The sequence below is a fragment of the Zosterops lateralis genome (assembly GCF_965231275.1).
Source record: "Zosterops lateralis genome assembly, chromosome: Z".
In the NCBI taxonomy this organism is placed as follows: Eukaryota; Metazoa; Chordata; class Aves; order Passeriformes; family Zosteropidae; genus Zosterops; species Zosterops lateralis.
Genome location: NC_139800.1, coordinates 59,113,283 through 59,140,551, shown reverse-complemented (window position 1 = coordinate 59,140,551; position 27,269 = coordinate 59,113,283). Strand labels below are relative to the sequence as shown.

Below are 27,269 nucleotides of genomic sequence, written 5' to 3'. Positions count from 1 at the left end.
CCAGGACAACCCGGATGACTTTGTAGGCTGTGCAGTATGACAGACTAGCAGGTGTTTGGCCAGCTGCCACCCAGAAGCACTAGTAGCCTTGAGGATTCGTCTGGCCACCAGACAGCCTGTTGGCCAGAGCTTCCAGCAGGCCCTGGAGGTGCTGCCTTCAGATCCAAAGCTCAGAAACCCCAATATCTTAATTGTCCACAAGCCAGGGCTGGCACTGGTTTGGAAATCCCAACCTGCGGCTGTCTCACTATTTTTTGCTCTGCAGCAGCCCTCTGGACAGACTAGTAGTAGAAAATGTGGGAACCCTTGTGTCCTTGATGGTCTTCAGGCCCAGGGAAGCAGGCAGAAGAGGCGAGTTCTAGGTATTCCTTTGTTAGGATTAAAATGTTTTTCAGGGACATGTCAAATTCAGCATTTTCTACCTGAAAGTTACTATAGTGAAACATTCTTAACTGACTGTATTGAAAGCTTAAATTCTTTCAGCCTGAAAAAGAAAAAAAGTTAGGAGGTTGGAATCTATGTGTCTACAATACTGTTTATGAAGTCAGGTCAGAAAACTAAGATATCCAGAAGAAATAAGGAATTGGATGTTAGGTTTCCAAGAAGGAGCTTGAAACAGTATAAAATGTTTTGCTGTTCATTTAATTTTATTTTTTTTATTATTATTATTTTTTTTATTTTATTTTTTTTTTTTTAATTTGAGGGAGAAAAAAGATACTGGGCATAAGAAATAGGTTGTAAATAATTTCTAATTCTTCTCACATTTTAATCCTGATACACCCTATGACAGATCACAGTCAACAGTTTGCAAGGCAGTATGCCACCCAAGTTTTCCTATATTTAATAGTTAAACCTCAAAACATTTTCATGCTTGTATTTCTATTCCTGAATATTTGTTCAAGTTCTAAGCTGCTGGTTTAGTTTTTTAAAGCTACAGAGCTTAATAGCAAACATTTAATCTGAATTAAATATTTTTATTTTAATTACTAGCACACTAGAGAAGGGGAGAACAGTTTGTCTTGTTTCCAAATGCATTGTAAAACTTGATGAGACTTACTGGCAATCAGAGAATGATCAATGTGCATGTTCCTGACTGATTTTTTACAAAGATTAACTTGAACACAATTGTTATCTTTGTGTGATATTAATTAAACAATATATCCCAAAGCATATCAAGAGTGAACAAATAAAAACCCAGGTGGATTGCTACTATCATTAGATTATCTTCCTTTCTTTCTCTTCCCTTTTCTGCCTAGAATTGATATTTCTATTTATAAATGCTAGACTTTAAAGTGGATGTTTTGAAAAGTTACTGCTGTTAATGTGGTAGAGCAGATTTATCAGTTAGAAAAGGAAAGATAGCTGAGAGGAAGCAAGAACAGCAGGTGGCCAGAGACCCCTTTGCTTTCTGCTTCATTCTTGTCTCTTTGAAAATCCAGTACTTTAGCAGTAAGATTGTAATACTACATCATCCATTGTCCTGGGTTATGGTAGTTATGCGAACATCCGCATTTAGCAATAGGGTAAATTTTAATTTAGAATGAAGGACAATGTTGAAATGCCAGTTACAGAAAAGTAAAAATAATAACAGAATAAAACTTTGTAAATCCTTCACCACCTTTGCAAAGACTGCAAAGACTGACCTTTTCAAAGACATGTTCAAATTTTTTAAACTCTGTGTTGTTCTCATGTACTGGAACTGCTTCTTTCTTCTGTATCAAATATATAATGTATATTTTACACATACTACCTCTTTTTTATCTCCTGTTCTCAACAGAGAGATCCTTGAAAGTAGCATGTAAAGATAGACATTGTGTTCAGTGGCTTTATGTTGTGGTAGCTTTTGACTTGTGCTGAGAAACACTGCTCTTTTTCAAATATTTCAAATAAAAAGCATAATGTCCCTTTTATTTTTCACCATCATAAAATAAGCTATTCAGACTATCTTATGCTGTGGCTTCTATGAACCACTTAGCTTGAATTTGCATAGTCTTTTATTAACTTTTTCTTAGTGTTCGTGGTATCTGACATGTGAATTTACTGTTTACTCCATGTTTGTCCATACAGACATGTGCCTGACAAGGAATTTGCTTGCTTTGTCTTTTTGTCTTTGTTTTTTTAATAGGTCCTCTTTCTTTTAAATAAAACAAAAACAACAACAACAACAACCAACCAAACAAACAAAAACCCCCCCTAAAGATGCAAAAGATTCTACCACATATTACTTTTTCACAAATTTGCTTTTAGAAATCAGAATGTGCCTCACACTGGTCCTCAGTTTTCAAAGCAATTTCTGAGGAATGGAAAACCTGAACTTTTATTAAGAACAATAAACTTGTTTTCACTCAAGTGCAGATTGTTTAGTTATATACAATTACTGAAGTGTGACAGGATCCTTTTACAAAATCTCCTAAATTCAGCGTTGCAGTTTAAATGTTCTTTTTATATCCATTAACTGAATGAAAGCACAAGAAGAAAGTTAAAATCAGTTTCTGTTGTGTATCTGGAAAAAGCATCAGAAGACTGCATTTAAAGGGAAATTTGAGCAAAGTTTCAGGGTTTTGTTGGTGCAGAAGCAATAGACTGTAGGAGATGAGATGATATGAAAACAGATAGGACGATTGGAGAATTTCAATTTGGACAAGAGCTGACTGAGAATGTTTTCTTTCTGTGGTGTGGAAATTAGTGCTATGATGGCAGTAAAATTAAATATTCTGCATGTGTTCATTTAGCTACAGATTAGCCCTTTTGGGACTTGTCTCAAATGCAGGAGTAAAATAAACTGCTTTTGAGAGTTTTGAAGACTTTCTTTCCTCTGTGCCCAAGAGAATTAAAGGGTAAAGAAGTAAAACATGGATCAGTGAACTTCTTTTTCAATTATTTTACAAAGCAATACAGATTGCAGAGAATGAATCATCTAATGATATTTTACTTCTTAAAATTTTAATGAAAGAGATTATTCTCTGAAGTAACCTGCTGTGCCTGTTTCACAGTGACAATACACAATATTCCCTGAAGCTATTTCTGACATCACTGAGTCTAACATGGTTTAGGATGTTTAATGGAAAATTAGGTGTGGAAGAGATGCTGGTTACCCGCAGTATCTCGGGGGTGGGACACAAAACTGAGGGTCTGGGCAGAGTGGATTTTTATCTTACAACCTGTCACATGTACTGAAGCAAAATAAACAAATGGACTGACAATCTGATTTACTATTCTGTCACTTCACAGTAGTAGAAAGCCTGCTTCTGAGATTTTGTAGGTGTGATAAAGTTAGGGTACATGTTGCTATTGATGATGCATTGGATACAGAACTGAAAGCTTTATGTCATCTTGGGTCATACTAGCAATAGCATTGCAATCAGTAGGCAGAGACTAAGGTATGTGGGTGGCTGCTTGTTTGTTTTGAGCTTCATGATTTTAAGGCTCAGAGGCTTGTGGCACTAGCTGATCTTAGTTGTCAATATATAGTGGATTTTTTTGTTTATTTTTAATGTGGCTTAATATTTATCATACTTTGAGAAACTAATATTCTCTAATACCTCTGAATTTACTTTGTTCTAATATATTTGGTGATGTAACACTCAGAGATACCTTCTGATTTAGGGTGCATCATTCTTTAAATGAGAATTTAAGAATCTAGAGCTAAAAATCTGCTATTATTTCCTTGCTTTCATTAGATTGCTCTGTGTTATAGCACCTTTGTAAGTTCTCTGATCTTCATTATAAGATTAATTCAGATTTTTTTCCCCAATTACTTTGATGGCAAGAGTCTTCCACACTTCTCTGTCATAGTGTTTAGGAACCTTTATTTCAATTTGAAGTGAATATTTGGCTAATTTATGTAGATTTGTTTTCATTCCAATGTTCCTTTACCTTCTTCTTTCTCTCTCAGTCATATTTAAGCTCCTGTTGTATTTATGCTCTGTAATAAATTTAAAGAATCCTGCATTGTGAAAGAATTTGGGGCAGCTGAGGTAAAAGGATGTTACATGCCTTTATGCTGGTGACTCTTCTCTACATTTAGTGGTGTAGCATTATACCACTGACATATATTTGATACAGAAGAAAGAAGCAGTTCCAGTACATGAGAACAACACAGAGTTTAAAAAATTTAAACATGTCTTTGAAAAGGTCAGTCTTTGCAGTCTTTGCAAAGGTGGTGAAGGATTTACAAAGTTTTATTCTGTTATTATTTTTACTTTTCTGTAACTGGCATTTCAACATTGTCCTTCATTCTAAATTAAAATTTACCCTATTGCTAAATGCGGATATGCAAAGTTTTCAGTATTCCTTAGGTCTGTATTCCCTTTCTCTTTCTAGATGCCCCGTACACTTAATGTTTAATGATGTAGAATACTAAGTATTGTATTTCCTGCATAAATGGGCACTAGTTTGCTGAACTTTCTAAATATTCAAACTGGGTATTGCAATATAATTTTGACATGATATTCTGTGCAGCATTACGTTTTCCAGCTGTGACTATGTCGATGTCATTAGCACAGATTGCTTTTGTTCAGTTCCTTTTATTTGGATGGACCTCAGAAAAGTATCTCTTATGTATGACCTCTGAAGATGCAGTGTGAAATCAGCTGTGCAAATGTTGAGCTGCTTTTTGTTGCACAAGTGCCAGTAAATTTGCAGAGTTATCAAATACTAAACTACTTCTGTACCAAGGACCAAGGCATTCAACAAGTGCATTAAACAAGTTCTTTGTTTTCTTCATTGCTGTAGAGACAAAAAAAAAAAAAAAAAAAAAAAAAGAAAAAAAAAAAAAGTTGTCAACAAGGAAAACTGGCCAAATGAAGAACAAAGATTGTCTCTGCAGCTTGCGTTTGGGATTCTTACAAAGGAAGCTGAGGAGACAAAGCAAGATCTTCAGCTAGAACTGTACTCCTGTTATGCTAAATTTTATAAGGATAACAGGCTTGAACAGAAATAAATTTAGATAACTGTTACACTAATGTTAACAGTTCCTTAGGTGTACGTACTGTTCCTGAAAAATGCTGTGACATATGCAGAGAGAGAAAATCACTTTCAGCATCTTTAATTATTTCCCTATATTCAGAGTACATGTCTTGTAGACTTTTTTCCTCTTTTATGTCTCATTTCTCTACTTTCCTGCAGAACACTAAACATTGAGTGTCATGACTAAAGACTAAAGTCATTACAGTAAATTATGGCTTTATAGTGTTGTTTTTTATTATTTTTTCCCTTGTAGTAGGAGAATAATAAGCTTGCCTATTGTATATGTGTCTATTAAAAACCTTAATGTTAATTTGAGTTATGTTAACACAATTGCCTACAAAAATCACAGAATTCTGGTAAAGGCGATGAAAATATTTCTCTGTTCTAATTAGAAGTTTTACATGATAAGCAGAAGCTCTGGTAAAACACATCACATTCTTACAGTGGGGAAAAAGATAATAGAAAGTAAATAAATTGTTTAAATATTGACATATGTGAATGCTACAATATTATTCTTGTTTAGCTTATGGTAAACTCCAACTAAGACTAAGAAATCTGAAGGGTCTATCCATATGTCCTGTAGATAAAATTTTAGCTGGTTACGTCCTAAAACAAAGAATCAAATAAAGAAACAAAAGGAACCCAAACAACAAATAAAACAACCCCCAATTCAGTAAAAAAGTGTTCTTGGTTGTTGTAAAAACATAAAGCAATGTAATGGGTACTAAAGCTCTAAAAAGTATTTCGTGTTTGAGATTAAATACTTTTCAAGAAATATGAGTTCTTTTACTTACTAAATTCAGACAAGTTGTTGCTTTATTATTGAGAAAAAACTCTCTGAAATCTCGGTAGAAGGAAAATCTGCTGCACATTCAATTTTGGGGTGGCTTGTGCTTACCATGCGTTTGCATACCAGCTTTGCAATGGTTTGAAGAGGCTAAGCTGTTATGAGAATGTAACATCTAACTTCATTCTTCTGCCTGAAAGCCTTTGTGGATTTGAAAAGTTGACTCACATTACCCAGTTTCCTCCTTATGGATAAAAGCATGTAAGCTGAACTTTCCTGAACTGTGCTTTAACCTGCTGCATATGCACAGAAATCAGCTGTCTTTTAACATAAGCTGATAAACAGTTGACAACTATAGCAAGTCATTATCAGATTTGTCTGGGTGGAAATCCTTTTTTACATTAATATGCTGTCACCTGAAGCTGTATGAAATCTTGAAGCATATTTATTAGGCATATTTAGGCAGAGTCTAGTGTTTTGCAGCAGGCTGGGAATTTCTACACTAGAGCAGCAGTTTACATTTTAATGAAATAAAGGGAGCGAGTAGATGAATTGAAATGATAACCTTGCATTGGGGGGGTTGCACAAGGAAGGAAAAATATTTTACCATCTAGAGAAGCAGTAAGTGCTTTGGCAGCAAAAAAATTAATCAATTATGAAGTTTTTGTAGTCTGAATAAGATTTTTTGTATTTTTACTGTAAATTTAATGTTTATTAATAGTTAGCACATTTATTTTTATCCAATATTTGATAGAAAAAGGCCTCATTGGGTTCTTAAATTTGAAAAGTGTGAGTGTAGAAGAAACAATATGTACTAAATCTGCAGAAACAATAATTAAATCAGTTACTGTACCTTTTGTTCACTTAAAAATAATATAATATTCTGGAAGTCTGAATTCTAAAGGACAACCACCATTTTATAAAAAAGGGGGCTTTAGAAAGGGGAATGCAAAATTTAAGGAATTATCCAGGTATTGAAAAAAAATATTGTGGAAAAAAATGCATGTTTGCAAGAGGGTTGATGGTGAGCAATAATTCTGTTTCATTATGATGTAATACAATAATGATAATGATAATAATAATAATAATTAAAAAAATCAGAATCCACATTGATTCTTACTTTTAAAAATAGAACTAAAAGTAGGACATCTTGCTTTTCTAAAGTTCATTCACATTTCAAAGTCATTTTTGGCTATTCCTGGAGTTAAGCATGAGGTTTTTTGTTTCTTGAAAGAAAATTAAGACCTCTATACACAGAACTCACAAACTGTGAGTTCTGTGTATAGAGAGAAAACTAGATTCTTCAGGAAAGAGGAACTGGAATAAAGGTGAAAAAAAATGGAACTGAGATTTAAAGTGCTTTAGGAGTTAGAGCAAATTCTTCCTCATTGCATTATAAATTTTTCTTTCTAAAGCTGAGTGGATAAAATGCAGTATTATCTTTAAGCAGCAACTTAATATATTCCCTTCAATTTGACAATGGGATGACAATTAACAGATGGAGGGAAGGCATTTGCTGAGATTAGCAATACAACTGTCATTGAGTCATACTGACTTTATAAACTGAGCTGATACATCAGGAAGTGTTTTTAATTGAAGCTAAAATGTTGGAATGGTCACAGAAGTAATAATCCTTTGGAATCTGTGCTCAAAAATGTGGTTGCAAATTTTTTTATGTGAGTATAAGGAAGGATGGGACAAGCCTACGAATAGAGGTCTGTTAAAGGTTATTAGACAAATAAGTTCACATGAAAATCAAGAAATCCAGCTGAGTTCTGAAAAGGTGTCTGATGGAAATGCACGGATACTGCCTTTAAAGCCCTTGGTTTCAGAGTGTTCACAGCCAAACAGAAGAAATCTGAAAATATTATGTATTTTTTAAGGAAAGCTGATTATCTTTTAAGGGAAGCTCTGCCTGTGCATTTCCTTTACCTTTTTAATTTCAAATCTTTGTTCCATAATTTCTGGCATTTTGATCCATGGGGTGACTTGCTTGAGAATTTCTCAGGTTTTGTGTTCTGAGGTAGAATAAAACTGAAGTGCCAGTTTGCTCCAATTCTATAACACTAAACAAAATTTGTAATCACTCAGAGTGTATTTCCAAGTTTATTTTGTCAATTAAATGCATGCATGCAGAGGAGGGTTCTTTCGATATTGCAAGTAGATTTGTGGAAAATAAAATTAGCATTCGATGACTTTTGAGGGCCAGATACATTGTTACAAGAGGTAGTTTCAAGGACCTTTGGCAGCAGTACCAAAGTGTTTGAAATACTCATCCTGCAAATGCATGAAGGGAGAAGAGAAAGTTTGAAAAGAGTTTACCATTTGAAATTGTTGGAATTTAAATGGCTTTGCAGTTCTGGTTAGCAGAGCGTGACAAAAGGTGTTTCTTTCTGGGCCATTGAGTTGATTTCAAGTTTGAAAAGTTTGCAGAGGGCTTTAGGATCAACTTAGATTAGGAATGGAGTCAAGCATCAAATATGCCTTTGTTTTACATAATTCTTTGATTTCCTGATATTGCAAAATAAAATTTGTTGCACTTTCAATCCCTGGAAATGTTCAAGGCCAGGTTGGATGGATTCCTGAGCAACCTGATCCAGTGAATAACATCCTTGTCCACTCCTGGAGTCAGAGGACCTTTAAGGCCCATTCTAATACAAGGCAGTCTGTGATTCTACAATGAAAATAGTTTCCTTCTCCAAGATTGTATCTCTGGCTTCCATGGTATTACTAGATATTCCTTAACATGCTTCAGCCTCTTGTTGAAATCATTTCTAACACAGGAAAAAAAACACATTTTCTATCTTAGTTTTGTTTAATGGTAACTTTTCCCCCATTTACTTCTTCTATCCTCTGCCAGTTCTATTTGGGCAAAACCAAACACAGCTATGCATTTTAAAAGTAATAACACTTGTTTTATCTTGACTGTATAAAATGCATGTGTCATAATTTTTTAAAAAGTAATTTGGGACAAAAGGTTTACATATTGAGAAAATTTGTATTGTCAGTCTGCTTGCTGTACAGACATGTGACCTGCTCATGTTAAGACAGGCATTCTGATTCCATGCTAATAGGCCCATTGTTATTAGTATATGCTGCCTGCTTCTGATCTACTTTGCTTAGAATGCATGTGGGTTTTTAGTGTTTGTGACATTTAAGGGTTATGCATTTTAAAAAATGAAATTTTCCAAAACAAAAAATATCTCGTACATTTTTAACAGAGTTTACAAAAGAGCTATTCTACATTTTCCTTCTAGCAAGATGGTACAGTATTGAATTAAGTGTTAGTATTTATATGGCCATGTAAGATTTAATGTTGTAGACAAAGATATTAATTGTCTTTTGAAATGGACAGATGGTTTTGCCTAAAACCTGCTTGTTAATTTATTGGATTTTTTGAAAAGCAATTTTCAAATGAGGTTTCAGTCTCAGTTTTTTGATAGGGACTTTTTCATATTATAGGCACAAGAATTTTCTCAAGAAGTACATTGTGTGATGTAACATTTTCTGTTGGACTATGGAAGTAGAATCTAGGTGGTATAGGAAGTCACATCACCTCTTGTGCAAAAGATGTCCAAACCTGGATTGAAAATAAATAAAAATAACTCAAGAGTCAAGGTGTTAGAGCTCTTCATTACAACATGAGGAAACTGAATTTACTGATTTATACAGATCTGCACTTTACTCTTAGTAAAAAATATGAACTGCCAGTAGGAAATGATGTATGAGGCAAGTTACCACTCTTAGAATCTCCTAAGCTTTTTCAGAAGTACTGCTTTTAAAACTTCAGCTGTTAGTGTTGAGGATCAAGAGGAAAATGAAGTCAGCAGAAGCATTTGCAAGTCATTTAATCTTTCTGCAAAAGGTAGACCTAAACATCAGAGCTGTGGCTAGGTAAACTTACCAAGAAAGCATTAGACTGTATAGCCAGTCTAATCTCATGCTGTGCTGCAGGTGACACACAAACCTGTGAACAAACATGGTATATCTTTGGTAAGTTCTCAGGGATGCTGGAAAGCTCACTTGTGTACATTTTTATACACTTGTGTACCCCATTGCAGTTGTTCTAGTCTATGCTGGTTTAGTATTAATTCAATTAATACAATAAAAGCTGGTACTTTTATCCTGTTTCATTCCCCCCTTTTGTCCACTGCTGTTTATCTTAACCATAGTAAAATGATTACATGCGAAGCATTTACATAAAATGTGGATGTGCTTGAGCATATTTCATTTTTGTTAAAAATTATCTCTAAAATGAGTTTGTTTATTTCAGGTGCATTTTTCCTCCCTGTTATTCAAAAAACCTTGAAGTGAAAAAAAAAAAAGTTTTTAAGAACAGAATACAAGATTTTAAGTAACAAATGCTGCATATATGTGCCTAATATTTACCCACAGGTTTTAGGGCAAAACCATCTATTAGATAATGGTAGTGTGGTAGGAACCATTTCTGATCTAGCATGCGTAGGCTTCATGATACAGCCCCCTCCCCCCCCAAAAAAAAAATAAATTAAAAAGTACAAATAACATGTTCATTGCAGTTCACTGGAAAGCAGCTACAAACACCAAACAAAGAAATTAAATAATAAAGCATTTACTACAGGTCACTGAAAAATAGCTATACTGGCAAAAATACTGGGCTTACTCTGAGACGTTATCAAATGAATGAGAGATTCTTAGAAGTTGCTTACTTAACTAAAGGCATTAAAAAAATTTATTGCACTGATGGAGCAGGAAGTTTTTATTACTGCAAAAGCTAACATTCGTACTTAAAAAAAAATATATATATATATATATATATTAAAAACTTATCTCTATTACAAGTGAAGCACTCTAATCCTTATTCAATAGGAGCAAGTTGATTGTAGGTACATTTTTTTAATAGATGGATTTTATGGTGGTCTATAGCTGTGGTCCATTGAAATTGCTTTTTTGCTGTGGAAATACAGGGGATGGACTGTTACTGAAGTGAGGTATCATCTAATTGGGTATGTCAGGGATGGCAGAAGAAGGACTGCCTTTTCCTCTTCGCTCCTAGAACACAGAGTGATGGCAGGGCTGGACAAGAGCTGCTCTTGCAGACTGTTGATCCTGAGGTCTGTCTTTTTCAAGGTCTGTGTTGATTTCTAGATTGAGCTGCATGAACTAATTACTTTCTTTGTAATCCCCAGTCACAATTGATTTCACACGTTTTCTTGATTGTGAAGCTATTTAAACCACTGTGGTCAGGGTGGAAAACATGACTTGACAAAGTTATATTTAGTTTTAAAATCCTTGCATTATTTTGTGCTTTCAACTGTAGTCATTCAATTAGAGAAGATTCTGGAGCTTTTTGTAGTCAGCAACTACAAGCAGTGGGATGCTGGGATTGTATGAAGTAACTGAAATAAATTGCCTTAAAATTTCATTAATTTGTGTAGGTTTTGATTGTGAGTCTCTGTCAGTGTTTCTTGGTTTCCATAAATCAGTGTTAGAAAAACATATTATACAGGAACCTGCAACACTTGGGAGATGATGCCATGCTACATTAAAGAGTAGTGTAGAAAATACAGCATTTTCTAGTAACCATTGATTAGTATTATCATCTGTATAATGTCTTGTGAGATTCATTCTGGTATGGCTTCAGAGTAGTGAAATATTCCAGGCAGCTTTTCGGTAAGAGCATTCAGCAAGGTAATTTACAGCCCCATTTTGATATCTATCTTCACCTCTTCAGTCTCTTGTTTGCTTGGAAGTATTGCCACATACTGGCCTGTAAGTAGCATTTTCAGTTCAATTCATAGCAGTCAGTACCCAGCTGTGAAATAAACAAAGTCTAATTTCACAGTTAAGTTAAAGCCACGAAGTGAAGGCATGATTTCACAATCGTTAATACTATATCTCTGCGCTGCTGGATTGCTCGCAGAAGAATTGTAATGTTGGGTACAAGATAGCCATTCTGTCACATTAACTAGAATATATGCAGCTAATACAGAGTTTATGCCAACCTTGTGTTTTTATGCTCTCTTAGATTTTGAGAGAATGGGCTATGCAACCACTAATGCAAAATTAACGTATTGACTTTCTATTAAGCGTATTTTGGCAGTTGAAGGTAATCTAGCTCCTTGTATTATCTGACCATAGCATTTTGCCTCTACACCAAGAGCCCTGTGGCCCAGTGATGCTCTAAATGCTAGTGTCTAGAGGTGGAGCTGGCAATTTTTTATAGTGGCAATTTTTTATCCAAGAGCTTCGGACCCTTTGGGTATTCACTCTTATACTTGCTCTTTATGGATGTTTAATACTCTCTTTAAAATTTCAGAGTTATTGAAGTTTGTGTTGGAATTCTTTAATTGCACTCCAGTTGCGGCACTTTCAAACTGGTGGTGATAAACAAACAGGAGGCCAGTAAGTCTTCAGATCCCAAGACTTGACTGTTCAACAGCCTTGTCTCTTGCGAACTTCACTGGCCTACCAAGTTATCTAGATCACCTTTATGGCCTACTCTCACTGCTTATCTTATTGTCAGTCAATATCTATTGAAATTACTTGTGGATCCAGATCTAGGTCTTTTAAGAGTGAAGAACAGTGGCCATCTAAAAGGTGTGGTTGCCAACTTTTAGGGATTTTGTTTGGATCAGCTCCCTGTGAGAATTGTTTGGAGAAATTTAGTGATCATGAATGGATTGAAACTGTATTCCTTGGGAATTCTTCCACTCGGGAATGGTTATTATTTGTTGCCAAACATGATTCTTTATTATGAGGTGAACTCCTTAAACAGGTATGATCTCTAGTAGTCAACAGAGTAAACTATGATCATCTGTCACAGAGATACATTTTAGTGCTACAATTGTTACATATAGGTATATAGTTTTGAGACAGTTTAAAGAGGTGGGCAGTCTGAAATGAGTGACTTCTGCCTTGATTCCAGCTAATCCCTTCCCACCAGTAATGAATGAGATATCAACAGATAAAAGTGAAAAAAGAACAGTTAATAACAAAGAAAGTGGCAAAGGGCAAGAATAAAAAAGGTAACAGCAAATAACGGCTACATAGCTACAAACTCACAATCTGCCACACCAGCAAAGACACCCGAATGCTGGAAATGCCCCTCCTGAGGACGAGCCCGGCAGGCGAAGCTGCCGGGCCAGCGCTCGGTGTTTCCTGTCCCTGCGCTGGGCAGGACCTCGACTGCGGGATTCTCCCCAAGGCAGTCCAAAACCCCTACTGCAGCCTCTCTGAGGTGAGGAAAAAGATGAAAAAAAGAGGAGAACCCACAAAGGAGAAAATCTCTGCTTAAGCAAGACCAAAGAGCCAGTGAAGCAAATACCGCGTGGCAAAAAACCAGGAAAGCACCTGTGATAGCACACTCCCCCCCTACCCCAGGGTTCTCGTTTGTAGGGTCTTAAAGATACAGTGGGAATTTGTGGGAACAGATAGAGATGGAATAAAATAACATTAAGGATTACCCCAGGACAATAGGACTGCAGGTAGCTTCCCTATGCTTAACCCTGTTACAAACTAAGGAAATCTTCTTCTAGTATCTCTTCACATCTAATATATCCAGATGATAACCCTTCAGATCAACTCCCTCCAGTTTCCAAACATCTTCTCTACTGGGGCTGTGCAGCACTGGATGCAGTGGCTCAGATGAAGCTTTACAAATGCTGAACAGAGGAGAATCACTGCACTGTGGCTGATGGCTTTGTTTTTGCCAGTGGAGGTAGATGCTCTCTTCTCTTCTTCTTACAATGGAATATGTCTAAAGATAAGAATCTCTTCTCGTTCATATATTAATCTTGAATGGTGTATTTCAGAAAGGAAAGTTTTAGTTCCCAGAAGAAAACGGAGTGGAAAGTCTTCTGGATCTTCTTCATTCACTAGGATAGCTATTCACCTAGGATAGCTATTCACCTAGGATAGCTATTGTTAAATGGCTTGTAGCTTTTGACCTCCCATGTGGGTTTTTTCACATTTTAATATTTTCAACAAACAGAAAATACGAGCAACTACTGGAGAAACATTTTAGTTCAAATACAAAACCTCATTTTGACTATTTATCAAAGTTCTTGCTGATACAGACATGCAGCTTATTCAGTTGGCCCTTTCTCTTGTAGTATCAGGCTTTGTTACTGCATTCTAGAATTTCACATCTCTGTAGGCTTCAGCTTTAGAAGGCTATTATATAGAAGGATTTAGAGGATATTACCAATGCCACAAACCCCCAAGTACTGTGTTTATCAGTTTGAAAAGTAGATTGCCAACTGGCAAATTAACTATTGGTCTATGTATTCCTTAGGTAGCCTCTAATCCCACAGAGCCATTACCTGACCATAGAGTTCTGCCTAGTTTATGGCTGTAAACCAGTCAACCTGCTGATCTCCAAAATAAACAAAACAGTCCAAATAGCATTACTTCTCTTTCACAATTGTGTTTTAATCCTTCAAAAATAATGCTCCCAAGTATGTTAGACTGTTGTTCTCGTTGAAGAAGCTGGTTTGCAGTTTGGGCAATTCAGTCTTCTGTGCAGGGTTTCGGAATTGCTTTCTTCAAAAGGTACAAAACATTTCTCATGCTTGGAATCTAGCGGCATCTCCCTTTAGTGTGTGTTCAGCTGTTAATTCTGTTACACCAGTAAGAAAGCACAGATACTCCTAATATGCTCTTTTATAAAGACTGCTGTCACCCTGATCCTGACTAGGGTCATCAGGCTGTCTTTCTGGTTTACCTGTTCAGCTGTCACCCAGTCATTCTTCTAGTTCATTTTTCTGCTGCTCGGTGACCAGTTTTATACCTTGAATGCAACTGTACACTGCCTTGGTACTAACAGGTACCTCAAAGGAGGTTGTAGAAACATGGGGAACTAGCAGCAGGACAAGAGGAAATGGCCGCCAGCTGTTACTGTTGGACATCAGGAAGAAATTCTTCCTGGAAGGGGTTAAACATTGGAGTGGACTGCCCAGGAAGGTGGTAGAGGAAGTGTTCAAGAAATGACTGGGGTGTGGCATTTCATGCTGTGGTTTAGGCATGATGGTGTTTGTTTAAAGGTTGTCTGGGCTCAATGATCTTAGGGGGTGTTTTGCAATCTTAATGATATGTGATTCTAAGAAAATAGTATTTGCAAACTGACCTTTAACATCTTACTATTCCATTTTTCCCTTTGAAGAACTCATAGGTTAAAAAGATAAAAAAGACATTTAGTTTAGTTTAAATATTAATTTTGTTTCTATCTTTGTGAAAAGATTACACTACAGACACTTTTTGTTGCTTGCTCTACCATTTTAGTTTGGCATCATGCAGTGCTATCTTGAAAGAGAAAAATGTAATTAATTGGAAGCTAAATGGATTCGTTTTGAGAGAGAAGCATAAAAAATATCTTGATTTTGATAATTATTGAAACTATTGCAGCTGGCCTGAGTACTGGATTGTGCTCCTGCCATCTGTAAAATAATCTGAATCTAGTACTATATTCCTTCATATCACTTACTTCTAAAGTAAGTCTTTTAAAGAAACTTGGATGAACTGTAGCTCACAGACTTGAAGAATATAAAAAGGGATTTGAGACCCTTTTTTGGGTTGCTTATGTTAGCCAAAAATAGGTTTTTTTCTTTCCTGAGAGGATATTACTTACACACTTATGTTCATAGTCTGGCTTTGGAGGAAACTGTGGGTGAGAGATCTCATTTCATCTTTGGTGTATGTGAAAACACACAGAACTTGTACTTTCTGTCCTTAGCACTTTGTCCAGTTTTCAGTAAGCAGTGAGAATTTACAGCACGCCGCTGCATGAAGCTTTAAATAACTTGTCAGCAAAGTAGTAAAGCAAAATCACTGAAATTCCATTGTCTGAAATCCAAAATAGCTAATTTTGTATCATTAGAATGTATGTAAGCTTCAGTGACAAATGAGAAAATTGTTGCTTGATTGCTTCCTAGTAAGTGGTTGTTTCCAATTCTTATTAATTTTGTGGAGTTGTAATAAGAGAAGACCACATAATCTATTTGTAATTCTTTAAAAAGGCAAAGCTTTTTTGTCTAATTTGGGAAATTGTGGTTTTAATGACCTCTTCCAGGTTTGTGCTGTGGCCTGTTGCCTGAGAAATGTTGGTGTTTACTTGGTTAGGCTAGTGGTGCAATGTAATTTTGTTCACACTCTTGATGTCAGTGTGTCCTTGGTACAAACAGGTAGCTCTGGTTCAAGGCTTTGCTGGGTTGCTTATGACAAGGAAGCGATACCACCACGTACTTGTAGATTGTGAGCGTTGTAGCAAAAGCTGTAAATATATTACAGCCCTTAGAATACAGTAAAAATAGTAAGTAGGTGACTTCCTCATAAAAATAAATACATTTTTTAAAAGGGTAAAATATGCATTACTTTACAAACAACCTTATTCCCTAAGAGTTCTGTCTTTGATCCTGCTGGGGACTAGACTGCTAGTTAACATCCCTCATTTCTGCATGACTTCCCTGTCTTTCAGCAGCTGAGATTTGTGTGCAAGCCCCCAGTTGCTAGCTGCTGGAATGATTTGCCCACTGTAGATCAAAAACATACTTTCTGACAGTTGCTAGCATCATTATAGCACAGAAAAAAAAAAAGCCCCAAACATTTTATCTTTGCTGATCTGCCTAATAAAATCCAAATTTGTGATACTCTGAGTGACCTATTTCAAACAAAAATAACTAATTTTCAAATTATCTAATCTCATAATTTTGTAAATATTTAAGCAGATTTTTGAAAGGGTGTTTTCACATTAGTTACACTGATTTCATGTGGATCTGAGCTTCCTTAGATGTTTCCTTTCACTGCTGGCATCTCTTGTCCAACCCCTTTTCTTGTGCCTCAGTAGAAACAATAGATACTGTCAAGTATTCCAGTGATAAAGAAATGATGGCTCTTTGTGGTAAAACAATACAGCATTGGATTTTCTTACTGAACTAGGTAAGCTCAGAAGGTAATAATTCAAAAAGATGCCAGCTTCCTCCAGTCTTAAATGGAGGCATAAATTCTTCTTAAAATGTTAGTCATCTGCATGACTTCACCATATAATGTTTCTGTCAGATCTGTAGCTCTAGATGTGGATATGGATGATAATACCCCAGGTTTCTTCTCTGGGCAGAGGAGGCTTTATCTGACTTTTAGACGAGAAGAAAGGGGTGGCTTTCTGAGTGGTTTGGATGATAGTTTGAGCTTCCTCCAAATCCAGCTTCAGACCCAATATTAGATGTATAACTGATTAGAACAGAAAGTATTTGTAACTCCAGGTTAATTACATCAGCTGCAAGGAAACTGTGAGAAGCTCTTTAAAACACTGTGCGGGGTGTTGAGCCGCTCTTCTTGCTAATAGGGGGGTTTGACCATTGTATATCCAGATGCAAAGGGTTCTCAGTCTGCCTTTGATACTGTAGGCTGAGCTTTGCTGTTCCAGGAGACATACCCATGGTGCACTGTTGCCATTTAAGCTCATAATCTTAAATTGGTGAATGACAATACTAAGCTAATGTTGCACTTAATACACTCAGTTTGACTTTGTACACTAGACTGTTTTCTATCTCAATAATGAAAATATTTCATAACTATAGTTGTGTGACATCTTTTAAATAAGTAGTTCATAAAATTTAATATGGTGCCAGATCAAAATGGCATCCGGTGTGATCAAACCTGGTGAACATGTTTGGTCAGAAAAGCTTGAAAGCATTTCTGGTGCCAGCATGCCTAGGCTTCCCATTTCTTCAGCAGAGGTTATCTGTGAACACAATAAGTAGAGGAAAAGCAAATTTCTTATCATTTGAGGTGAATGTAAGACTGTTGTGTCCGTTTCGATGTGAGCTATCTTTAGAATGGAAATGTGAACTCACTTGTCTTTGGAGCTTTGAAGACTTACACATGGTAGCCCCAGTGGAAATAAACACAGAGTCAGAACTGCCTAGTTTTCCTTTCAGTATTCCTGGACTTAATTTTTAAAATATCATAACTTCTGTGACAAATGAGGTGTACCAAAATGTGAAAGATAAGAATTTTCATTTCTTCTGAGGAATAAAACCAGTTATCACAGTATAGTTCTGGCTAAAGAAGAAAGTTGTATTTTGATAGTTACAGATAGTAAAAGTGGTATGCAACAATTAGGGTGTACGTCATATCCTGTGAACTCTTTTTTCCAAACCTGATACAGTGAAATTTAATAGGAAGAAAGAGTGTTTGGTTGAGGTTTTTTTTAATTTTTAGTAAGATTGCTTCTTCAGAGAGCTTTCTGCACTATTTGGAGTACAGTAGAATTTGTGAAATTTGGTGAGAGATGAAACAGGAAAAAAAAAATTATTAGGACCTGTGTTCCTCAGATTAATCTGTGACACTTTTAGTAATTGTGGCAGCCTTTCAGTGAATGAACCGATTTTTAAACACATTTTGTTAGATATACTGTTTTTGGAAATTATGCGTGTTTTCCTGTTGAATCCTGAAAACATAACAACATTCATGTGGATGGATGCTTGTTGCACTTAGTGACTGAATCCATGTGAGTCTACTAAGGAATCAACCAGGAGCTTGTGCAGTGTGTATAGTTATCTTCAAAGAAGGAAAGGGCATACGAAGGTAAATACAAAATACAGAACTGACATAAAGCAAGTCAGCCTTTCAAGAGATCTTCTATGAGCCATTTTTCCGTATGTGCAACGTACAGGAAGTATCAATATAAAAGACGTGCTTTTAAGTGATAGGCATGCACTGATACACATCTGCAGTGTGTTTTTCTAAAAGTGTATTTAACATAATCTGCACAGACGGGTCAACCTTCATCTCTGGATTTCTGGTTTTGAGAGGTTTGCCATGCAAAAGTATCATTAAAAGGCCAACTAATATAATGATGATACTTAAAGGAATGTAAATTCCTAGGAACACTTTTGCTTGGATACAGCTGTTGGAAAAAAGGCTTTTCTTTCTCTCTTCTTTATCAAGAGGGTATTTACTCTGACACGATGCACTGAGGTGAAAACTGTAGTTTTGGGTTTGTTTTTTTATTCCCAGATAATTCTCTCCGTTTTAAAAGCATTTTTCTTACCTACTGTGAAAAAAGAGATCTGTCTGCCTCTAATACTCTGTGATCTTCCCAGCCTATGTGGTCTTTTTGGTAGTTGTGTCCCATTTCCATAGTTTTGCATCAGTTCATTCAGCCAGTAATGTATATTTTTGTGAGGACAGAGAGGAACAGGAGTAATGAAAATGGTAGAGACTGACAATATTTATTGCAATTTGGGAGTATGTCAGGTCTTCTGTAGGTCTCCAAACACCTGCAGAATCTGTTGCCTTATTACCAGACTGCGCAATAAATTCATTCTTGCCATTTTCCATGCAAACATGTTTAAATGATTCTGAATCTGCTGGAGTGAGATTCAAGATTTATCGTATGTAGCTAAATTCCAGTAAGACATTGGTAAGATTTCAGGAATTGACACAGACCTTTGGTTAGGATGCTTACATATAGATTGCAAAGAGAGGGAAAGACATCTTTTGTATGATGCAAAATCTCCCTGAATCCTCAAGGAATTTGAATTTCATAAGCTTATATGAAAAAGAAATGCAACTTTGAAAGGTAGAACACAGCATGTTTACGAACTAGATGTTATTTTGTTGATCAGGAAGAGTGGATTAGTATCTTACATTTTAAAACACTGAAACTTGAAATGCATGTAATTCAGTCATAAAACATGATTTTTTTTCTCGACAAAAATAGTAATTTGGTATTGCAAATGGAGGTAAGCTTGGAAAAAAAATGAAGTTTGAAGGTCACATTTTTTGATGACGTGAAAGAAGTTTAATTAGGAATATATTAGTCTGTATTTAAAACCCTGTGTTTTGCTGAATCCCTGAGCTGAATCACATCCATCTACAGCTGAAAGAATATGAAGAAGTTTTAATTACTGGCTCTTATATGCAGAGAGTTAAGAAACAGCTGTTTCTAACATCTAAGAGATGCTGGTTTGTTGTAATGCATATGCTCTTCTTAAAATTGATCTTCCTGACCAAGCAGCTCAAACTTTTTGATAAATTCTGTGAGATACAGATGGAAAATGGACTGTAAGTTATAAGTGCCTAAGTGAATGCACAGTTCTCCAGGGTCCAAGCAAGTTTAAAGGAAGTCTGAATTAATGTAGCACAAAAATTGATAAGTCCATAGGGAAATGTAGGCTAGTAAGAATCAACTGGGTTCTGTTTAGGAATGAATATTAATTTGCGATGAAATGAATCTTATAAACTGATTAGCTTAGTTATCCAGATCATTCTGTTATATCTGAGATTTTAAGGAAATCTAATAGGGATAAATTGGAGAATGGATAGCAAATGTGGAAATAGTCTTCTCTCAAACCTAATGAAGATGTGGCTCAAGACAGTATTAAAGGTAATATTAGAATATGAAGATTGGAATGTATGTTATTTAACTTAGTTGCTATTAAAAAACTTTGAATATACTTTATTTTTTTACATACAGCTCAGTCACAGAATATTATCAGTAGACATTTAGCTTATAAATCTATTATATAATTCTGCTTATCTCTCCATTTGCTTCCAAATATTGGCATTTATTTTTCAGCATCATTGAAGTAGTTATAACTTTGCAGTTGAGAGTAGTATCAGTTTTTTGTTTTCAAGTTAGCTTTAAACCAGAAGTTTAGCATTTATTTAAAACTTCTAGTGCATTACTCTATGCCTATGCATGGGGTTGGGGACTTAAATGTGTAGAATAGCTGTGTAGTATGTAAGGTTGCATAACTCTGTCATTAATAATAAGGTTTTTTGCATTACTACATTAAAATAGGAGTATGTAGAGTACTATATTAAAAAAATCCAACAAACCACTATAAACAAATTAACATCCCCACTGTAAAACCAATCAACTAGCCAACCAACCCCCTAGAAGGAAACCCCAGTCCTTAGGTTATAACCAGAAATTTGCGTCTGCTTTCTGAAGTATTTTAAGGAGACAATTTTTGCTTGATTTCCACAGGAATACTTTGCAGCAAGAAGGTATTAGTTACCTTCTTGCTGCAAAACCTACTACCAAAATAGTTAGCCAAAATAATGGAAAATTGGAGACTCTTACATATCTTGAATACTTGTATTTTCATAATTTCTTGCTGATGATCACTTTCAGCTAAAATTTTTCCTAACTGTTTGGTGGTGGTTGTAAGCTAAGTGTGTATTAAAAGACTGTGGCTATTTTGTAGAATTGGCCAACCATTCAGAATGGCTGTTTTGGTTAGGGTAATATATTAATATTGACTGGGAATACAAAGGATTTATCTTCATTTTCTTCTTGTTTCTCTTTCCTCTTCCCTGCCCTCCTTCAGTCTCAAAGGAAATTTGGTTTTAGAGACTGATGAACATGTTATGATTTTTAAAAAAATAGCAGACAGTAAGTGAGAAGATACTTAAGGGGAGAAAACAACCCTAATCAGTTAAACTTATTAGAATTTAACAGTTCTCAGGAGGCTGTAAGTTGTAAATTGATACTGCCCTGGGGTGAGAGAAGAGGTGGAATTAAATCAGAATTTCATCTGGGTGTATGAAGGCAAAATGGCACTGAAATCTAATTTTTACACTTAGAATACATTCACTAGTGATACATGGCCAAACATGTTAAACCACATTTCTTATGAAAAGCTTATTACTGTATTCCTTGCAGTGAGTTCAGAGTAATAAAGATTTTTCTTGGTGACACCTCCAATTCACACAGACCTTTCCGGTAGTAAATGCAATGTGTTGTCATGTTTTATAGAAGAGGAACACATTGAACTTAACAGCAACTTTATTTAGCTAATGTGCTGCACATACTCTTTAGCTGTGCTCATTGAGCATATTGCTCCAGTGCAGTCCCTGCCACCCTTCATGGATATTGTATCAGACAAAAAGCCTGTCTCTGTATTTTCAAAGCAGCCCAAAGAGTGAATATTTGGTACTTTAGAGATTTCTTTGTCTTCATAAGAATAGCATGCTCCACCGTGTTTCTCTGATGCTATAAAATTGTCACACTCAAGGTTAAACTCTTGAAAGTAGGAGCTAGGAATTAACACTGGCAGAGCAACAAAATTTGGGATATAATTAGAAAAACTATTGGAGTGACAAAGTGTGACAGTGGGAATAAATTCAGTTGAGTTTTCTGGTTGCTCAATTTAGTTTTCTTTCACATGAAGATGATAAAAAGAAAGAGAAAATGAGATGCCAAAAATGAGGGAGAGAGTAGTGTGAAGGTGAGGAATGGGATGATATTTATAAAGAAAGTGGAAAAAAGAATTATACGTTTGATAAAAAGTAGAAAGAAGTTCAGACATCCAGCAAATTGCTGTTTTCTTATTTATATCTGGGAAAAACATACTAGATCAGAGGCAACATCTGAAAACTTGTATGTGCAGATAAAAGAAGTCAGCTTAGCTGTACTTTTCATAAATAGGTTGAGGTTTTGTCTGCACACAGTGACATTTAATTAAGTAAGTAGGCTGAAAGCGATTTTTTTCATCCTGTGTTTTAGTTATGATTGAAATATTATTGGGGTTTGTAATTTTGTATGCTTATCTGAGTAAAATTCCATTAAGTATATTAGAAATTTGCCTGCTCTGGGGGGTTTAGCAATATTCTATCTATACAGTCATTTTTAAGACAATTTTACTGAGTAATTGAAGAACTGGATGGTAACCTAGTCCTGTGGTGCACAGTTTTAATTGCCCTTGTTTATATTCACACAGAATAAAGCAAATAAGTGAATAACGGATATCTCAGCTAAAAATAGGGGCCATCAGCCACCTGAGAAGTAGGGCTTTTTGGAGGGATCTAGTTATTATACAATGTTTTTGTAATTCATATAGGAACTCTGGACTACATAATACAGATAATTGGTAACCTTCCTTAATGGACTCATGATAGTGAGAAATTTAATATAGTAAAGTAACATTTTTAACTGGTGCCATACTTCTGCATGGGTTTTATTGTGGCATTACTCTCTGTTGTAGTGATGTAGTAGATGTACCAGGTTTTTACACATACAAATGTATTTTACCAGATGATTAAGTGTAGCTAAACAACATATTTCATACAAGATTGTTACACCTCTCTCCCATCAACACTCCTGCTCCCACCCCAGATCAGAAATACAGCTTAGCATGACATGCTTTCTTTTAGATCTCCACAGACATTTGCCTGACACAATCCAACATAAGTTTTGTCCTAGTTATCAGAGAGAGATTATCAAATAATAATGGAGAGATCTCATCCTATTCATAAAGCATAGTGGGGGTTTTTTATTAAGCGTAAAGAGAATCCGAGTTAAAAGGTGCACTTTTTTCATTTGCATACTCTATCATCTAATTAACAGTAACTAATATAGTTAGAAAACATGAAAGACAAGCAGTGAGAGAGAGAGAGAGATAGAGAGAGAGAATTGATTGTGCTTGCTGAACTGAAGTAGTACCAAAAGATGCCCATTTTGAATGAGACACAGAGATCGGAGAAATGAGATCTGGTGGTCAGAGCTCTTTCTCTGCCCCTCTCTGGAGGCATTGCAAAACTGTCATATCAAAATCCAGCAGACTCCCAGAAATCATTCAAGAAATAATCCTAGCTATTTATTGTGACTGATAAACTTTTAAAATACATTGTAACTTCCTTTCATTGAACCTCCTCTTTGCAGTTCTGATTCCTTCCATTATGTCACCAAAATCCTTCTAGGGAATGCAAATGCCAAGCAAACATCCCAGCTGAAATGGTAGATCCCTTTACTATTCGTGCATCTTTCTTCTTTCCTCTCCCTGCTTTCTCTTCTGAAAAAAAAAAAAAAAACTTGTTTGCTTTCTTTTTATGTTTCTTAGCTGTTAGAAAGCCTTTAAAAATGCTTTTACTTTCCTGTCATGTCATTATGCTCTTTGGAGGGAGGATCAGCTGGAGTCATGGCAAAGAAAACTGCTGTCCCGGTAGTTTTATTTTGTATTCACCATACAATTCACAGTATTGCATTGTTCCTTCCCAGAGGGGGAAGATTGGTCTCTCATGCAAATCACTGGTCCTTTTCTAGGCTTTTGTAGCCGTCCTGAAATTGTTGGAAGGGATCCTTCTTTCTGCAGAACGAGAAGGAGGAATTGCACCAGACAGGCTGGCCCCAGTTATTTTATCTCTTTCCTGTGTCTCTTACAGCTCCTTTTGAGGAGTAGGCACCAGGCAGTACCTATACTGTGTTCCCAGGGCTTCTGCTGCTCTTGTGCATTGGGTGCGCCAAATTCAGTGACATTATTTGGCATAACTTGAGACTTGCATTGCTTTGAGTACACAGAATCTGGCCGACAGCCTTGTCTGTATGCAAAAGTGTCCTTGCTCATTTAAGCTGAGTGGATAAACAAATGTTTTTCTTTGACCCATGTGGTACATGAAGTTGGTACCAGTTAAAGAAACATAGTTGTGTGTATGTTATTTCAGTTGATAATATTTTGTGAGTAGAGGTGTCTAGAGATTCAGCTTACACAGAGCCTCATTAGTGTTTATGGAAGTCCAACTTTTATCCTCAGGAATGCCTCCAAGCCTTGAAAAGTTTAAGAAAAACAAAGAGAATGTGCAGAAATAGAAATTTACTTCTAAATTAATAAAGTCACAAAGTGAAGTAGGAGGAATAAGGCTAGGAACTATGTGGATAGGTCTGCACTGTGATTGAAGGTAGCAGGCTCCAAGCAAGTTAAACAGGACAGAAGTTTTAATTTAACCCCCATGTCCACAGACATCAGCACATGCATGCAGAGGATTATTATCACCATCTGTTTTATCTACAGTAGTTTTCATCAGTTGTGTTATTTTGTGGGGTTTTTAAGTGCTTAAGCACTGCTTTGAAGCTGTAGTGTTAATTGTTAACTTGAGCTGAATCTGCATGGATGCCTGTAGCAGTGTCAGCATGCTAAGATTGGAACCGTTAGATTAATGAATGGAAGTATCAGCTCTCTGTGCCTATGCAGTACATTAATAGCTGTGTCAGTTCAATCAAATACACTACTGACTTTATCAATGTGAAATGGTATTTACCAGATCTTAGATGGACTGCTGAGAAAGATGAATGTAATCATTCATTTTTGTATGACTTAAAAATAAGGTAACTAAATTCTTTCCATAGAGTATTACTTTGTTACTGTTCTTCACAGGAGAAGAATAGATACACTGGTATATTTGAATTCTTCACTTAAATGAAATATACATGTACACGGAAGATTGTTGTGAATGGGAGGAAACTAACCATTATCTTTCATAAAGCTTAAAATTTACTGGAAGTTAATGTTGAAAAGAGAAAAGATAAATGAAGAGAAGAGAAAAGAGTATGCTTATTACTTATTTTTTTTTAATTTGTTTTTTCTTTCTCCTTTACAGAACTTGAAGAAAGTGTTTGTAGAATTTAGCCATCAGGAGCTATTTGAGTTCTACAACAAGGTCTGTGGATTTTACAATATTATAGTTTCTTTGTAAACACCTTATGCTGCTCAGCAGGAAGTGTTGCCTATATGAATTAAATCTAATCAAACTGGAATAAAGGGATCCAACTTAAATTAAGGCGGTCAGATTTTTTTTATCACATAAACCCTTTTCAAGGAGAGCCTGTGCATTCAGCTTTGGAATAGGCAGGGCTTGGGTCACTGCAAACATATCTGGCAGTTAGATCAAGAGGAGTAGCTGATGATTGACAGAGGGGATCTCTCTGGAAACAGCTTCTTCCTGTTACATCTTCAGTCAGGATGCTAGGCTCGTAATCCAGTCAAAATGAACTCTATTATTTTTTTCCTTGTTATTATGCATTAGAAATTCACAGGAAAACATCTGTGCATGCTAAAGAGGTACTATTTAGACAACTGTTTCTTTAAAATTTGAATATTTAAACTGCAGCAATGAATTCTAATAGCTTCATGTAAAAACAAATATTCATGAGTACAGGATTTTTATATTGGTATGCAAATATATTTGGTATGCATAGTTGAAGATATTGGATATTTCTGTTTGCATGTTTCTAAACAACATTTTATGAGTGAAGGTTTTTTTCTCTCTTTTTTTTCCTTTAAATAGCTGGAAACTATACAAGCACAGCTGGATTCTCTTACGTGATGTTTTTGAAGACTTATTTCTCTATCACGCTTCTGCCACCTCATTATTTTGAGTTGAAGATAGATTGCCAAGCTGTGTTTCCTGAAGGATTCAGCGGGTTTCTCCTTCTAAAATTATATGTCTTATCTGCTTTTTAGACCAGTACAATTAGCCAAGAGTCTTTCTCAAGAGTCTGAATATTCTAATGGACTTTCTCTTGTTTGCTTAGCAGTTGTGAAAAATGTCTTCTTTACTTCCAGTGGGGAAACACCCTACCCACCCCCACCCCCTCAAAAGAATGCTACCCTGCTTTCCCCAAAAGAATACTACCCTGAAATATTTTTTTCATCCTATTATAGATGTTACTTGATTCTGGTAGAAATTTGCATGTTAATGACAGAACAGGAAAAAAACCCTTTTCTGTAGACATAAATGTAGAAGGTGTAAGAAAATACACAGCTAATAGAATGTCTATTCTTTTTTTATATTATTCACACACTTGATAATACTTCTCGCAGATTTGTCAAAATAAATTCAGAATTCTAAAAAATTATTTTGGGGCTAGTCAAGCTTTATTTTGTTATCTTTGTTCTATTTTAGTTTGGTGGGGCTTTTTCTTTGAAATAATCAACAATGTCTCTGAATTCAGCGTTTACTCTTGGCACTGAAAATAAACATGTCTTCTTAGCACTGCATGCCCGCTAATGAATCTAAGAAGTATGGTATGTAACCGAGGGGAGAAATCTTAACAGTGTAAAACAAAAAATACTGAAATGATCTGACAGATTTCTGAAAGCTATGTTGATCCTTCCTCATGCTGTTTTTTACACCGAAGAGGAAAAATTGAAGGATAGTGGTTAAAGGCCAAGTTAGCCATACTTTCAGCCATTGGTTCCACATGATTCATTAACAGCAGGAGAAAGGTAAAAGTCATCTTAGTTCTTGTTTGTTGCTATTTGTTGACAGGCAGCTTCACTGCTGTGCACTATATGACTCTGGGCTCTGGGCTTATAGAAGGTGAGAGGAAATTTGCCTGTTCAGAGATTTTAAGAATTTTTTCTTTCTGATGGCTATATGAGGGATGGTTAATAACCAACCAGACAGTTTCCTTCTGTAGTTTGTTTGCTCGCTCATGACTGTAGATAAAAGTATAACCAAAATGTATGTTTTGAATAGTTGGTTCTCCTGAATAGTTTACATCCTCCTTTGCCAGATTTCCCACTTTGTTGCATTTGGAGGGTCATTTTCTGCCTTTTTGTTGCTTTGTTATTAGGGATTGTGCTGTTGATTCCTAGAATATTGTGAGGTTTGCACAAGTTGTCCAAGCTGAAAATTAATAGATTCAGATGATAAAGCCATTAACAGCCTATGTGTGAGTAAAGGGCGCTGAAGTGAAAAAACACACCATAGTTCTTAGCTCTTAAAGGAAATGCCAAATATTCTCTAC

The 27,269-nt window shown here is 35.7% G+C and overlaps 1 protein-coding gene across 1 annotated transcript in view; it reads left to right on the top strand.

Moving 5' to 3' along the window:
* COMMD10 (COMM domain containing 10) overlaps positions 1–26,375 on the top strand; it is a 105,071-nt gene extending 78,696 nt beyond the window's left edge. Inside the window, exons 6-7 of the mRNA XM_083883425.1 lie at positions 25,118–25,177; positions 25,805–26,375. Coding sequence (XP_083739551.1) covers positions 25,118–25,177; positions 25,805–25,843 — 99 coding nt within the window. The 3' untranslated portion in view covers positions 25,844–26,375. The remainder of the gene's footprint in view (positions 1–25,117; positions 25,178–25,804) is intronic.
* The last annotated feature ends 894 nt before the right edge of the window (positions 26,376–27,269 follow it).